The sequence below is a fragment of the Podarcis erhardii genome (genome assembly GCF_964252035.2).
Source record: "Podarcis erhardii genome assembly, chromosome: 6".
NCBI lineage: Eukaryota > Metazoa > Chordata > Lepidosauria > Squamata > Lacertidae > Podarcis > Podarcis erhardii.
Window position 1 is genome coordinate 8421508 of NC_138510.1, and position 15892 is coordinate 8437399.

The following is a 15892-nucleotide window of genomic DNA, read 5'->3' on the forward strand; positions in this document are numbered from 1 at the left end:
GCCTCCTGCCACCACCGCCGCCGTGTGATATCTGTTCTCATCCTGAAGCAAAGTTCTTAGCCCGAAGTACTATTTCTGGGTTAGTGGAGTCTGTAACCTGAAGCGTATGTAACCCGAGGTACCACTGTAGCTTTAAAGAAGATGCGGGGAGCGTGAAATTATGTATGTGAGGTGTAAATCTGGAGAGGAAGAATATATATCTTTCCATCCCCAGTTCTGGGAGCGCCCCGCTCCCCGCCCAGTTCTTTAACAACACAATCCCTGGTCTTCTCTCCCGGGCTATTGCGCGTGGCTTGTGGTGGGAATCGTGGGATCTCCTCCCTCCCTCCCCTCCCCAGCCTCTTCAGAAGAGGATGGGGGGTCGGTCCCGCCTGGTGAAGCCCACAGCGGCCCGGGGAGGGGAGAGATGCCACTGGCTTCCCCCCGCCTTCGCCGCCCAATCTGAGCGCAGAGAAGTCAAAAGGGAGAGGCAATCTCGGTGTGGCGAGAGAGAGAAGCGCATCCCTAAAACTCAGCCCAGCCCAGCAGAGGCAGGACAGCGGAGGCAAGAGGCGAAGGCAGGGAAGCAGCCTTGAGTAGATCGAGGATCCCGCGGAAGGGACCAACAGTTGCAGACCGACCTCGCCGAGCTCGGGGCTGCTGCGGAGCAGCGCAGCGCCAAGAATCCGGGCGGAGAGGGACCACCCGGAGGATCAAGAGGGCTAGCAGCACACGCTGTTTTTTTGTTTGCCGGGAGAGGTTTTGTTTTTGTTGGGAGAGGGCGTACTGTGAAGCAGGCGGGGGACCCGGACCCAGACACCGGTTCTTTCTTGCTCAAGGCAGAGCGGTCGGGCGAGCGCGGGAGCCATGGATCAGGACCAGGCGAGGATGGCGAGGGGGCCGAAGTTGACGCGAAAGGAATGGGTGCGTTGACCAAAAGCGGGGGATGGCTTTGCGTCGGCGAGGGCTCTCCAGAATGGGATTTCTCGCGTTTCAAGAGCATCTCCTCTTACTGCTCTGCGCAAACTTCTTCCCTGGTAAGTTTCACGCGTTTTTGTGTGTGCCGATTTCTCTCTCCCACACCCCGGCCAGAAGCCCCGTGCGCCTGTCGCTCTGCAGCAAGAGAAATTCTCCTAAAATTCTCCCCTCCGTCTCCTCCTCCCTGCTTTCTTTTAAACGCCTTGGGATAACTGCTAAGAGAATTGTTTGCCTCTTGCTGGAGGCATATAGATGTGCTCTAGGGGGGTGTATTCAGTGCTACTCCTACTCAGAGTAGACCCATTGAAATTAATGGGCTTCAGTTGGTTAATTCTCATGCGTCTAGTCTGAAACATGCAACCCTTTATTATTATTATTATTATTATTATTATTATTATTTGCAAGGGTTGATCAGGGCTAGTCAGCAGTATGGAAAGATTGCACTTTGCACATGCTTGGTGGCTCTCATGTTGCAATAAATCCTTCCCCGTTCGTTTTAAAAACAAAACTCAGGATAGTTTCTCCCAACTGCAGCAGCAGCAGCATCACCAGCCCTCTGAGGGAGGCTATGTGGCGAAACTGGTCCAAAGTCAGCACATCAGCCTTGTGGCAGAGCCGAGATTAGAACCCAGCCCCATTAAAACACAGTGACTCTCGGAATGTAGCTTGCCTCATCTGGATGTCTTCCTTCGCACGGGGAAGCCCACAAGCAAACGCACAAACCTTTTCCCATTGTATCCGTACAACAACCCTATGAGGTAGATTAGGCTGGGACGCAGCAGCAGGGGTCAAGGTCATCCTGTGAGTTTCAGCCAGAAAGAAAGCTCCATAAGAACCAGGTAAGGTGGGGCAGCAGGAGTCCTTTATGAATGTTGGGCAGAAGGCAGGGAGACCCACAGAGGAGGGGAGCAGTCCAGGACCAGCCACAGATAAAGCCAATTAGTGTTAGTTTGGCCTCCCTGCAGAGTTGTACAAGGTCAGGAACACAGGACGTTGCCTTATACTGTGTGAGACCATTAGTCCATCCAGCCCAATCCAGACTTTGATGCTGTTCTGTGGCTCTCCAAGGTTTCAGGCAAGGAATAGTGCCTTGCCCTACCAGGAGATGTTGGGTATTGAATCTGGGAGCTTCTGCATAAAGAAGGCAGGGCAGCTCAGTTGGCAGAAGCATGAGACTCTTAATGGCAGGGTTGTGGGTTTGAGCCCCACCCTGGGCAAAAAGATTCCTGCATTGCAGGAGATCAGACTAGATGACTGCTGTGGTCCCTTTCCAAGTCTAAAACCCCATGATTCTAACACTGAGACTGAGGAGGACCCTGATAGCTAGTGTCACCCTCTCGGCCGGTTGTAAGGAAGAAAGCAGCTAGGCTGAAGTTGTGGAATGGAGAGATTCATTCTCCCTTATGGATAAGTCTCTACTGCCTGATCTCAGCTCAAGTGGTTTGGCCATCAACCCAATATAGGGCTGAACGGGACCATCTCTCCAGATGGAGGCAGAGAGGAGCCTCTCCCATCACTTCCTACCTGCTCCCTTCAACTGCAGGTGTCAGAGACTGAACATAGGACCTTCAGTGTACAGAGGACGTCTGTTCCTTTCCCTGGACTTAACTCCCACCAGCCCCAATGGTCAGCAATGGTGGGATTTGTAGTCCAAAAAACAACCAGGGAGCATCAGGCTAGGCAAGGCTGGCATAGACAAGCGCTTTGCCTGCTACACCTCACCAGCACTCCCTTGAGGTTTACACCACATGGGCTTCAGTCAAGCTCTAGGTGAAGAGAGACACATGCAAAGCAAGATGTGGAAGCGGCTGATATTGTCCTTTTTCAGGTCCCTCTGAATTTGTAGCGGGGTAGACGAGAGCTAACTTACCCTTCTGTCTGGGGAGCATTACAGATTGTTCAGCCTTTTTAACCACCGCTGCTTTGGAATGTGTTTATTTATTTACCTGATGAATGAGACGCGGGTGGCACTGTGGGCTAAACCACAGAGCCTAGGACTTGCCAATCAGAAGGTCGGCAGTTTGAATCCCCGCAAGGGGGTGAGCTCCCATTGCTCAGTCCCTGCTCCTGCCAACTTAGCAGTTCGAAAGCAGGTCAAACTGCAAGTAGATAAATAGGTACCACTCCAGCGGGAAGATAAACGGTGTTTCCATGCACTGCTCTGGTTTGCCAGAAGCAGCTTTGTCATGCTGGCCACATGCCCCGCAAGATGTACGCCGGCTCCCTCGGCCAATAAAGCGAGATGAGCGCCACAACCCCAGAGTCAGTCATGACTGGACCTAATGGTCAGGGGTCCCTTTACCTTTACCTGATGAATGGCTGGAGAATGGGCTCCCTGGAGCATGTGCAGAGTGCATTGGCTTGCTGCTAAACAACCACAGCCAGCTGCTGTGACTTTGGGAGTAGGTATCAGGGTTTAGATGTCAGAGAGGATGCCATGAAGGCAGGACACAGCCCTTGCCAGTGTGAGCAGGGTCCTCAAACCCCACCTTAGAGTATAAACTGAGAAGTCTTAACCTCAGCAAGAAACTTACTAGGAACAATAAACAACAACAAATGCCACTACCAGCCTCAACTTTCTCTCCAGTCTGCAATATGTATGTGGTGGGGATACAGTCCTACTTCTGCACGACTGTTGAAAAGATTGTTTGCACCATAATAACAATCTCAATACATTCAGAAAAGCACTAGAAGGAATGTCAAGTTGGTTAGCCACCTTGGGCTTGGGGAGGTATCCCCAAAAGGCAGGTTGCAATACATTAAATAAACAAAATAAAAGGAGAAACATACCACCTAGCATCTAAATAGTAAACACATTGCTTGCTAAAGGCATCATTTGATTTATACTCCTAGTTGCAAAGTCTGGTTTTGGTGAAAAGTCATTCCCTTTTTTAATTGTCTGGTTTCTCTTTTCCTCCCTCCCTGCTCTCAGCACCTGTTTTCTCTCCCTCTCTACTTCTAGGGTGTCTTATTATCCCCAGATAGAGCCTTCCCATTCCACTTCAAAAAGAAAGAAAATATAATATAATCCAGGACAGGCTAAAGCATGAAAAGCTTTGCTGAGCACTAGTAGAAACGGTGGCTGTGCAATCCGCTGCCTGCTTACTCTGGAGCAGTTTTATTGGCATTAAGGAGTTCACTTTCCCCATGTAAATGGAAGTGGTTTAGTGGCTCTCTGTGCCAAACATCTTGGCTTTCCCCCTCCACTGCACCCTCGCCTTGGGAAGGTGGCTGTAAAGATTGCAAAAGCCTTTTTTTCTTGGCAGTTTCTGAGCCAAGCTGGACTATATTCATTTGTTTGCTTGCTTCCCGAAACAAACCAAGATGCACTTCAGAGAGTTCCCTTAATGGTTCTGCTTCAGCCTTAAACTTTTCAAGCCAGTGAGGGCCTCGGCCTTAACTTAAATCTCGCCCGAGAGAGCTGATTATCTGATTCAGATATAAATGCTTGGGGAGAAGAACTGGGGGAGGGTGGCCAAATCAAAGGAATTCTTGGAAACCTTGTTCCTGCCCCCATCCTAAATTGGTTAATTTTCCTATGTATATTTATCATTTATGAGGCCTGTTTACATTTGCAAAATGCTCACTTGCATGTATTTGTCCCCACCAAAGCAAACAAAGAAAAACAACCTTGCGAGGTAGGCTAGCTAGACTATTTTATCAATGAGGAACTGAAACTGGGAGAAAAGGAATTTCCGTGTCAAACCTGGGAGTTTTTTTACAGCCCAGGAATTTCCGTGTCAAACCTGGGAGTTTTTTTACAGCCCACTCTTAAACATGTTTAAAGGTAAAGGGTAAAGGGAGCCCTGACCATTAGGTCCAGTCGTGACCAACTCTGGGGTTGTGGCACTCATCTCGCTTTATTGGCCAAGGGAGCCGGCGTACAGCTTCCAGGTCATGTGGCCAGCATGACTAAGCTGCTTCTGGCGAACCAGAGCAGCGCAGGGAAACACCGTTTACCTTCCCGCTGGAGCGGTACCTATTTATCTACTTGCACTGGTGTGCTTTTGAACTGCTAGGTGGGCAGGAGCAGGGACCGAGCAACGGGAGCTCACCCTGTCGTCGGGATTCGAATTGCCGACCTTCTGATCGGCAAGTCCTAGGCTCTGTGGTTTAACCCACAGCACCACCCGTGTCCCCTTAAACATGTTTACTTACATGTAAAACACGACATCTATTTTTCCACCTGATAGGTGAAGGGAAGGTTTCCTGGATACGTAGCAAAATGGACACACTGGAACAAAAGGCAACACACACACACACACACACACACACACACTCTCTGCTGGTCTCTGTCCTTGCTTTTCCTCCACTTCTCTTCCCACTATTTCTTAGCTGTTTGTAACAGCCAGAACAATACAAATAGCAAATGTCCCAGAGAGTTCAATGGGCCTGCTTCCTAGTAATTCTTTTCAAGATCAGGAAATCCAGCACATGCGTTGATTGCAACTTACCACTTCCTTGAAAGACTTTAATAGTCAAGGATGTTATGATTCACAACTGGCTTTCAGCTAAAATTTATCCCATTTGTTAAAAAATAGTTACAACCCACCCTGCATCAAGAAAGATACCAGGAAAGGGTATAGAACATAAAACATGAAACAACCGTTGTACAGTGGTACCTCGGGTTACAGACGCTTCAGGTTACAGACTCCGCTAACCCAGAAATAGTACCTCGGGTTAAGAACTTTGCTTCAGGATGAGAACAGAAATAGTGCGGCGGCAGCAGGAGGCCCCATTAGCTAAAGTGGTGCTTCAGGTTAAGAACAGTTTCAGGTTAAGAACGGACCTCCAGAAGGAATTAAGTTCTTAACCCGAGGTACCACTGTATGTGTGTATTCATAAAAGGGAGGTGAGTCTAGGCATGTTTGCCTTCAGTATTTATAGCTCAGCAGGTGAAAGCATGGTGCTGATGATGTCAAGGTTGCAGGTTCGATCCCTGTATGGGACAGCCGCATATTCCTGCATTGCAGGGGGTTGGACTAGATGAGCGTTAGGGTCCCTTCCAACTTTACAGTTCTATGATTCTGTGAGTACTCACAAGCTGTGTGAACTAGTCACCAGTTCTCAAGCTTGCTTTTAGCATGTGTGGCATCTGTTAGTCCCTGAATCTGTCCAGAGTGCTGTAGGTGACTGTTTGCCTGCTTGTGATGACACCTGGCAGTTAAGATGGTTTTGTTTCTGGTGTTGGATCATAGCCCTTTCTCATTGCTGGCTCAGATGTGTGATCCCACCTTTGAAGCTTCCGTACAGGGAAACATTCAGTGGCGTAGCGTGGGTTGTCAGCACCCGGGGCAAGGCAAGTAATTTGCGCCCCGTAACCTGTGGATTTGCACCCCCTAACCCTAACCCCCAGATGTTGCGCCCGGTGCGGCCGGCCCCCCCTTGCCCCCCCACGCTACGCCACTGGAAACATTCCCTGCCTGTGGAAAGCAAGCAGGTCAGGAAGAGGGGTTTCAGCATAGCTCCTCCACCATGCCGACTTCCTAGATTTTCTCATGCAGGAAATGCTTTTGTAGTGGCAGAGCATTCCAACATTCCTCCACTCTGGAGCTTGAGGTGGTACAGTCCTTCACTGGGAGAGCTGTACCACATACTATTTGTGAACACCAGAATCACCGTTTACTGTATAACCAGAAGCACTTGGATAAACATGTCGTCTTTTGGGAGGCATCTGACTGGGGGTTCATCCACTCTACCCCATATCCAGCCCTAGAGCAATTTGGAGGTGGGACTAATTAGGGTTTTTAAAAACCTGAATTAAACATAACAAGTAGAGGGGGAGGAGGGAGGAGGCCCCTTTGCATCTCCTTCCCCATTTCCAGATCAAGAACAGGAGGGTTCAGTTCTGTGGGGTGCTGATCATTCATAACTGCGTTCCCTGCAGGGAGGCCCTTCATGAAGGATCAGCAGCCTGCACCCCACATGATGGAACCCTCTGTTTACCAGCTGGCAGGTGGAGCAGTTCCTTTTTGTGTGGTGCCGATCCTTTGTGAGCACCTTCCCTGCAGGAGAGGTGCCTTGGGAAGCAGCACCACCCAGCATTCCCACAAGGGAGAATCCTCCAATTATCCGCTGCTATGGGGAGAATGCTATCCCATGCGGTGCTGCTTCTGGGGCCAGGGCATTGGGAGGACAGGTCAGGCCAGAAAGTCCACAACCCACATCCAAGCCTGAAAGACCGCACCCTGCACCCAAAGTCTTCCACCTCCCCACTCCGATGTTTTCCCAATAAGACATACCTGGTGTGGTAGGTCCATTCTACTCTCAGCCCTTCCACCATTTTCCTCTTGCCTGTCTCATCCCCCACTCCCCCACTCCCCAACAGACCCATATCACTCTGGGTCATGAGACCTGACCTCCAGTAACCTGGGGCTGTCATAGTAATAATAATAATAATAATAATAATAATAATAATAATAATAATAATAATTTATTATTTGTACCCCGCCCATCTGGCTGGGTTTCCACAGCCACTCTGGGCGGCTTCCAACAAAGAGTAAAAGTACATTAAAATGTCACACATTAAAAACCTCCCTGAATAGGGCCGTCTTCAGATGTGTTATGAATGTCAGGTAGTTGTTTATTTCTTTGACATCTGGTGGGAGGGTGTTCCACAGGGTGGGTGCCACTACCGAAAAGGCCCTCTGCCTGGTTCCCTGTAACTTAGCTTCTCGCAATGAGGGAACCGCCAGAAGGCCCTCAGCGCTGGACCTCTAGCTGACTCAAATGATGCCCAGATCCCCAAAATCAACCCAATTCAGGCCTTGGCATAATTCGGTGCACAGCCCTCTGGCGCCCTCCAATGAAGGGCAGGTTCACACATGCAAGTCAATACTTGGTGATACAGTCAGTGAGTGGTGAGCATACATGATCAAGCATTGGTTTGCCTGGGTGAATGAACTCTCCTAGAGACATCCTCAGATAAATAACTTCTGCATAGGGATGGGTGGATCAGCCTTTTCCCAATCTACATCAATTTCACATCCATTCATGTGGTGATTTTTAAAAAGAAACACACACAAATTCATATTCATGTGGTATTTCTGATTACATTTTCCTCACAAAATATGCACTTCTGAATGTATTTGCTCTCAAACCTTGCATTTTATTCTAAAACATGCATTTTAAAAAGCATTTTGCAGTATTCTATTTAGCTGAGAAACGCAGGGCAAAACCCAGAGATGTGAAATTCAAAGGATCCACATGTGCTGCGGATCAGGCCCATTGGTACTGACATTTGTGAAGAAGGCATTCCCCAACACATCCCTAACTCTGTACTGCACCCATTCATCCCATGCCATCTGCAGCATCAAGATATTTGAGTGAATGGAGCTGCCACAACACAGAGAGAATTCCCATGTGGTGATTTTTCAGTGAAGCCCATTCACACATTCAGCCCATGGCCGAGTTGAGTTTCACAGCCCTGCATAAAAGACCAGCAGGCAGTAGCAAGAGGGTGGGGCGGCTGCCATTCTCACCTTGCTCCTCCCAGGGTTGTTGTGAGCCTAATAAGGTTTGTATATCTCACTGAGCTCCAGGGCAGAAGAGCATGCACGAAGTATTTTAGAGAAACCTATGCTTTCCTGTATTCATTTTATAACTTTAGGTACACATGTTTGTTTTATTTTGTTTTGTCCCCCCCCCCATTTTAAATACTTTACTGAAATTCATAGGTAACATACATAATATACCAAGATGAAAACAATCGTGTACTAATAATCTTACATAAAGGTAAAGGTAAAGTGACCCCTGACTGTGAGATCCAGTCATGATCGACTCTGGGGTTACGGCACTCATCTTGCTTTACAGGCCGAGGGAGCCGGCGTACAGCTTCTGGGTCATGTGGCCAGCATGACTAAGCCACTTCTGGCGAACCAGAGCAGTGAATGGAAACGCCGTTTACCTTTCTGCCAGAGCGGTACCTATTTATCTACTTGCACTTTGACGTGCTTTTGAACTGCAAAGACACAAAGTCAGAAAAGCTAAAGCACAGAATGAACTCAGGCTTGCTAGAAAGGTTAAAAGCAACAAAAAAGGCTTTTATGGGTATGTCCGTAGCAAAAGGAAGAACAAAGAAACAGTGGGGTCACTCAGAGGAGAAGATGGTGAAATGCAAACAGAGGACACAGAAAGGGCTGAACTCCTCAATGCCTTCTTTGCCTCAGTCTTCTCCGATAAAGAAAACAATGCCCGACCTGAAGAATTTGGAGCAAATGATTAAGCAGAGGAAACACAGCCCAGAATAACTAAGGAGATAGTACAAGAATACTTGGCTAGTTTAGATGTATTCAAGTCTCCAGGGCCAGATGAACTGCACCCAAGAGTATTAAAAGAACTAGCAGATGTGATCTCAGAACCACTGGCAGTCATCTTTGAGAATTCCTGGAGAACAGGCGAAGTCCCGGCAGACTGGAGGAGGGCAAATGTTGTCCCTATTTTTAAAAAGAGGAAAAGAGAGGACCCAAATAATTACCGCCCAGTCAGTCTGACATCAATACCAGGGAAGATTCTGGAGCAGATCATTAAGCAAACAGTCTGTGAGCACCTAGAAAGGAATGCTGTGATCACCAATAGTCAGCATGGATTTCTGAAAAATAAGTCATGTCAGACTAACCTGATCTCGTTTTTTGACAGAATTACAAGCCTGGTAGATGAAGGGAACGCAGTGGATGTAGCCTACCTTGATTTCAGCAAGGCATTTGACAAGGTGCCCCATGATATTCTTGTAAAGAAGCTGGTAAAATGCGGTCTTGACTATGCTACCACTCAGTAGATTTGTAACTGGCTGTCTGACCGAACCCAAAGGGTGCTCATCAATGGTTCCTCTTCATCCTGGAGAAGAGTGACTAGTGGGGTGCCACAGGGTTCTGTCTTGGGCCCGGTCTTATTCAACATCTTTATCAACGACTTGGATGATGGACTCAAGGGCATTCTGATCAAATTTGCAGATGACACCAAACTGGGAGGGATGGCTAACACCTCAGAGGACAGGATCACACTTCAAAACGACCTTGACAGATTAGAGAACTGGGCCAAAACAAACAAGATGAATTTTAACAGGGAGAAATGTAAAGTATTGCACTTGGGCAAAAAAAAATGAGAGGCACAAATACAAGATGGGTGACACCTGGCTTGAGAGCAGTACATGTGAAAAGGATCTAGGAGTCTTGGTTGACCACAGACTTGACATGAGCCAACAGTGTGACGCGGCAGCTAAAAAAGCCAATGCAATTCTGGGCTGCATCAGTAGGAGTATAGCATCTAGATCAAGGGAAGTAATAGTGCCACTGTATTCTGCTCTGGTCAGACCTCACCTGGAGTACTGTGTCCAGTTCTGGGCACCACAGTTCAAGAAGGACACTGACAAACTGGAACGTGTCCAGAGGAGGGCAACCAAAATGGTCAAAGGCCTGGAAACGATGCCTTATGAGGAACGGCTAAGGGAGCTGGGCATGTTTAGCCTGGAGAAGAGGAGGTGAAGGGGTGATATGATAGCCATGTTCAAATATATAAAAGGATGTCACATAGAGGAGGGAGAAAGGTTGTTTTCTGCTGCTCCAGAGAAGCGGACACGGAGCAATGGTTCCAAACTACAAGAAAGAAGATTCCACCTAAACATTAGGAAGAACTTCCTGACAGTAAGAGCTGTTCAACAGTGGAATTTGCTGCCAAGGAGTGTGGTGGAGTCTCCTTCTTTGGAGGTCTTTAAGCAGAGGCTTGACAACCATATGTCAGGAGTGCTCTGATGGTGTTTCCTGCTTGGCAGGGGGTTGGACTCGATGGCCCTTGTGGTCTCTTCCAACACTATGATTCTATGATTCTATGCTAGGTTGGCAGGAGCAGGGACCGAGCAATGGGAGCTCACCCCGTTGCGGGGATTCAAACCGCCGACCTTCTGATCGGCAAGCCCTAGGCTCTGTAGTTTAACCCACAGCACCACCCGCGTCCCTATAATCTTACATATGTTTACATAAATTAAATTTAAATTAAGCTTATGCAATCTCTTTTTCCCTATCTTTTTCCTAACATAGAATAGACTTCCTATCCTTTCCCGATGCATAGAACCTTTCTGGTGATGAATGTACTTATCATTATTACCTTACTCTTTCTGTATTTTCTAATATTTTCTTACAACAATTCGTACCTTTTTGCTTGTTTCTTAACAGTTCGTTTAGACATGGGTCATTCAAACGCTGCCATAGATATTATACTGCTGTAATTATTCTGTAAATATCTCTTATAGTTATCCCGTTTTTGAATAAATGATTTAGGTACACGTGCACACACATCTTCTGCTCTCTCCGCAGTATTCAGCCACGTCGAAACCCGAGCCCATGCAGAGGAGCGCCTCCTGAAGAAACTCTTCTCTGGGTACAACAAGTGGTCCCGGCCGGTGGCCAATATTTCGGATGTGGTCATTGTCCGCTTTGGACTGTCCATTGCACAGCTTATAGATGTCGTAAGTACAAGCGGGAAGTGACTGTGTGTGCATGCACAATCTGGAAGCTGCTTTGGCAGTTAAGCGAGGTATTAATTAACTAATGGATTAATAATGTGTGGGTGGAGGGGGACGTGGAAGAAACGATCGCTTGGGGTCTCCCAGATGTGAATTTGCATTTGGACATTTACGCTCTGTCATTCCAAATTTCCATGCGGCCAGTGGCATAGCGTGGGGTGACTGGGGGGGCACGGCCCTGGGTGCAAAATTCTGAGGGGGGTGCAATCAGGTGCCCCCAGCACCGACTTTCACAGGGATCCCTGTCCCACCCCGGCAAAGGTGGCAGAGCAGCCTGGGCTTGCATGGAGGGAGGTGGGCAAGGGGCGACCCCAGCACTGCCTAGCCTGGCACTCCTCTACCTGGGTGCTGGAAGAATTCGCCCGCCAAGGGCAACATTGGCCAGCTGGGTTCCCCCCTGCATGGGCAGGCAGGTGGTGCAGCAGGGCCCTGCTTGGTTCAGGTGGGAGAGTGCTCCTATGGCAACTTGTTAGCCCCGGGCATCAGCAACCCATGCTATGCCACTGCTATCGGCTCCCTGCAAATCCAGAGCATTCAAATGCAGTGTTAAAAAGTGAATCAGTGTGGTACAGTGGTTTGATTCAGGACACTCAGATGCAAATCCTCCCTCATCCAGGAAACTCTCTGAGTAAGTGGCCAATGACTGATGCGAGGAGAAAATTGAGTAGGTGCGGGGACATGTTGAGGACCTTATTATTTTTAACAAATGGACAGGACATACTTTGTCCTTTTTAAAGTACTGAGAAAACCTCCAGCCCTAACAGCTGCAACACAGCAGTTTCCCACAAATTCCCTTCCTATTGTAGTAGCCTGGACAATATGTAACTAGGCACAGCTGGTCTTCTTTTAACACAGGCTATTATCTCCTCTGCTAGTCCTTAACACGTTTTCTATGTAAGGAATTAGTTTTGATTTATTATCGAGGCCTAAAATGACAGAGTCTGTGTCTGAATCCAACGTGGTCGACAGATGTCAGAGTCTGAATCCCGCCCCCAGTCGTGGCCTTATTGGGTGCCAATCAACCAATCAAGGCATTGCCTCTTCATCTCACTATGCAACAGGGACGGTAGCTCAGTAGTAGAACATCTATTTATCCGTAATTTTTCTTACCCGCTTTCCGCCACAAGGTTCCGGGTTTTGGGGTTACAACATTATAATCATTCTAAAAGTAAGTTTGAAAGTTGTGATTATGGGGGCGGGGGGAAGCCTAGTAAAACCATTGCAACCAAAACAGAACAGCATGAATTCGACCAATCTGTTTTGCACGCAGAAGATTCTGGGTTCTTTCTGTGTCATCTCTGATTAGCAGGTGATCTCATGAGCCCTATGGAGATGTCATGGGCGGGTATGGGATTTCTGTTGGAGGGGGGCAGGACTGAGCTACCTAAAATGCGATTGGTCGGTTTGTGGAGGCCACGCCTATCGCTCAGCCGGATTGCCAGTTGCGCCGCTAGAATACGACACAACATCATCCAAGTGACCTCAGTGAGCATTTCGAGTTCAAATATTCTGATTATTTTGACTTTTAGTTGAGTATTTTGTTTATTTACTTGATTCAGGTGGAACAGTTGCCCCCTGCCCCTCTAACTACGCCCATGTGGAGAGGACAGTCAGATCCTGAGGAGCAGTAGGAGGAGATCAGGGGGAAGGTCCTATCGGGATGATAGAGGTGAAATCAGGAAATGTGTGAGCTGGAGGAGGGGGCCAGTGTTTCAGGGAGTCAGGAGGTGGATCCCAGGGAGGGTCCAAGTAGGTTGACAGAGGACAGAGGTTGCCTCTGTGTTATTGGACATCTCCTAAATTGAAGCCACCAACGTTTCCTCCTGCCAGGAAGGTGCCTCCTCCTTCTGTGGAGGTGCTGATAATAAGCCAGATTCTGAACCAGCACTGACTCCATCTCCATCATCTCCATTTCCATCTCCAAAAACATGGAGACAGCAGCATGGAGGTGAACAAGGCCCAACAAACCTGCAGGAGTTCTAGCTTGCTTTCCCAGTCCTTGGATGCTTGTCATTGGCTGTGCTTTGTCTTGTTCCCACCCTGCTCTTCAGAAGGAAGTAATAGGGTGTGTGTCACTCGTCGGATCAAGATCTCAGCTCAGACTTAGCCCCATAATTCACCTGCAGTGCCTTCAGCTCTTGCCTTGTCCAGGTGCTGCTCTGATGGATGCATCAAAGACTCTGGCAAAAACTGAAACTCGAACTCGAGTTCTTCATTTGGCAACAGGGGATGGGACAGGGGATGGGAATGACCTTTCCCTGCCTGGGATCCCAAAGAGCTGTTGGTAGTCAGAGTAGAAAAATTATGGGATGGAAACAGTGGTGGCAGCTCTGGCTTTGTCTACCATTGGGCTCCCTGCTTTCTGCCCCAGCAGTCTCAATAGGCACCACCACCATGGGTAGGCAAACTAAGGCCCAGGGGGCCAGATCCGGCCCAATCACCTTCTAAATCCAGCCCGTGGATGGTCTGGGAATCAGCGTGTTTTTACATGAGTAGAATGTGTGCTTTTATTTAAAATGCATCTCTGGGTTATTTGTGGGGCATTGGAATTTGTTCATTCCCCCCAAAAATATAGTCCAGCCCCCCACAAGGTCTGAGGGACAGTGGACCGGCCCCCTGCTGAAAAAGTTTGCTGACCCCTGGGTTAGAAGGACAAATAGTTTGACCCGCAATAAGGTAGCTTCCTATGAGCAACGATCATAGGCTTGCTGTCAACTGGTCACAAAGGCTACAATGGGCTCTATTCCTCCTCTCCCCCAAAAAGAGCTAAAAAAGCCAATGCAGCTAAAAAAGCCAATGCAATTCTGGGCTGCATCAATAGGAGTATAGCATCTAGATCAAGGGAAGTAATAGTGCCACTGTATTCTGCTCTGGTCAGACCTCACCTGGAGTACTGTGTCCAGTTCTGGGCACCACAGTTCAAGAAGGACACTGACAAACTGGAATGTGTCCAGAGGAGGGCAACCAAAATGGTCAAAGGCCTGGAAACGATGCCTTATGAGGAACGGCTAAGGGAGCTGGGCATGTTTAGCCTGGAGAAGAGGAGGTTAAGGGGTGATATGATAGCCATGTTCAAATATATAAAAGGATGTCACATAGAGGAGGGAGAAAGGTTGTTTTCTGCTGCTCCAGAGAAGCGGACACGGAGCAATGGTTCCAAACTACAAGAAAGAAGATTCCACCTAAACATTAGGAAGAACTTCCTGACAGTAAGAGCTGTTTGACATTGGAATTTGCTGCCAAGGAGTGTGGTGGAGTCTCCTTCTTTGGAGGTCTTTAAGCAGAGGCTTGACAACCATATGTCAGGAGTGCTCTGATGGTGTTTCCTGCTTGGCAGGGGGTTGGACTCGATGGCCCTTGTGGTCTCTTCCAACTCTATGATTCTATGATTCTAAGAGTGCAGTTGAAATTATGAATGATCCAATGCATTGCTTTGAGCAAACTTAGCTTTAATAAGATTTGCATAATGGATTTGATTTGAGCTATTTACTGATAGACCCCGACCAAAGCAGGCTTCCTCATGAGAGTTGCTGAGTATAGGGAAGCAGGCCAAGGCAATGGCAGAGATGATTTGGTGTCACAGGAGCTGAGCTTTATTGACATTGCCTTTCTGATGGCACACAAGGGGAGATGCCTTGAGACAGTTAATGAGCTCATCGGAGAGGATTGTTCATTTGCTCTTTGCACCAAACTGCTCTGTCATATATTATGTATAGGATGTTGAGTAACTTGGGAGTTAATTGGAAATGGACTCAAAGGTGGGGTGGGTGGTGGAGGGGAAGTGACCTTGCTGTTCTCTTAAAAGCCAGAGGCAACCAGTGTCTGTAAACTATGATCATTAGCAAATGCACAGCTAAACACCCTCAAGGATGCTGATTTAAATGGGCTTGTATGTGAGAGGTCCCACACTGCTTTTTAGAACTGCACAGCAAATATCACTTCTAGTAGTTTGGTATGGGAACTGTATTTGAGCTGCATATCTCGGGGCTGGAGATGGGGTGGAACATGAAATGGCTGAATGCTCTTCCATACAAAAATACCCCAAACCCTTCTGCCTAGAAACTTGCCATCTTAGGGAGAAAGTTTGGCTTAATCCATACTACTGTATGGTGTTACGGTAAAATCTGGGTGTGAGGCTGCTCTGCCACCCAGCTCGTCGGACTAAGTCCGTGGGTCCCTGCGGAGGAAAATGAGCTCAGCCAGAGACAGGAGCAAGCTGTAGAAGATCCAAGTTTATTGCGCAACAGGTTCAAGGCGAGATTGAGCAGCGAGAAAGGGGTGACATGAACTTTTGAAACTTCCCTCCATGCCCCAGAATACAGTGCAAAATACATCCCAGTTACATCATGAATACATTAAGAAGAGGTTGGGTTACACAGATTACATCATAAATACATTAAGAAGAGGTTGGGTTAC

At 48.0% G+C, this 15892-nt stretch overlaps 1 protein-coding gene across 2 annotated transcripts in view; it reads left to right on the forward strand.

Annotated features, from left to right (window-relative positions):
* Nucleotides 1-325: 325 nt before the first annotated feature.
* Nucleotides 326-15892, forward strand: part of CHRNA4 (cholinergic receptor nicotinic alpha 4 subunit) — an 81797-nt gene continuing 66230 nt past the window's right edge. For both annotated transcript variants that reach the window (XM_081867712.1, XM_081867713.1), the window contains exons 1-2: nucleotides 326-1016; nucleotides 11268-11419. In XM_081867712.1, the coding sequence (XP_081723838.1) occupies nucleotides 926-1016; nucleotides 11268-11419 (243 nt within the window). In that variant the 5' untranslated portion in view covers nucleotides 326-925. The remainder of the gene's footprint in view (nucleotides 1017-11267; nucleotides 11420-15892) is intronic.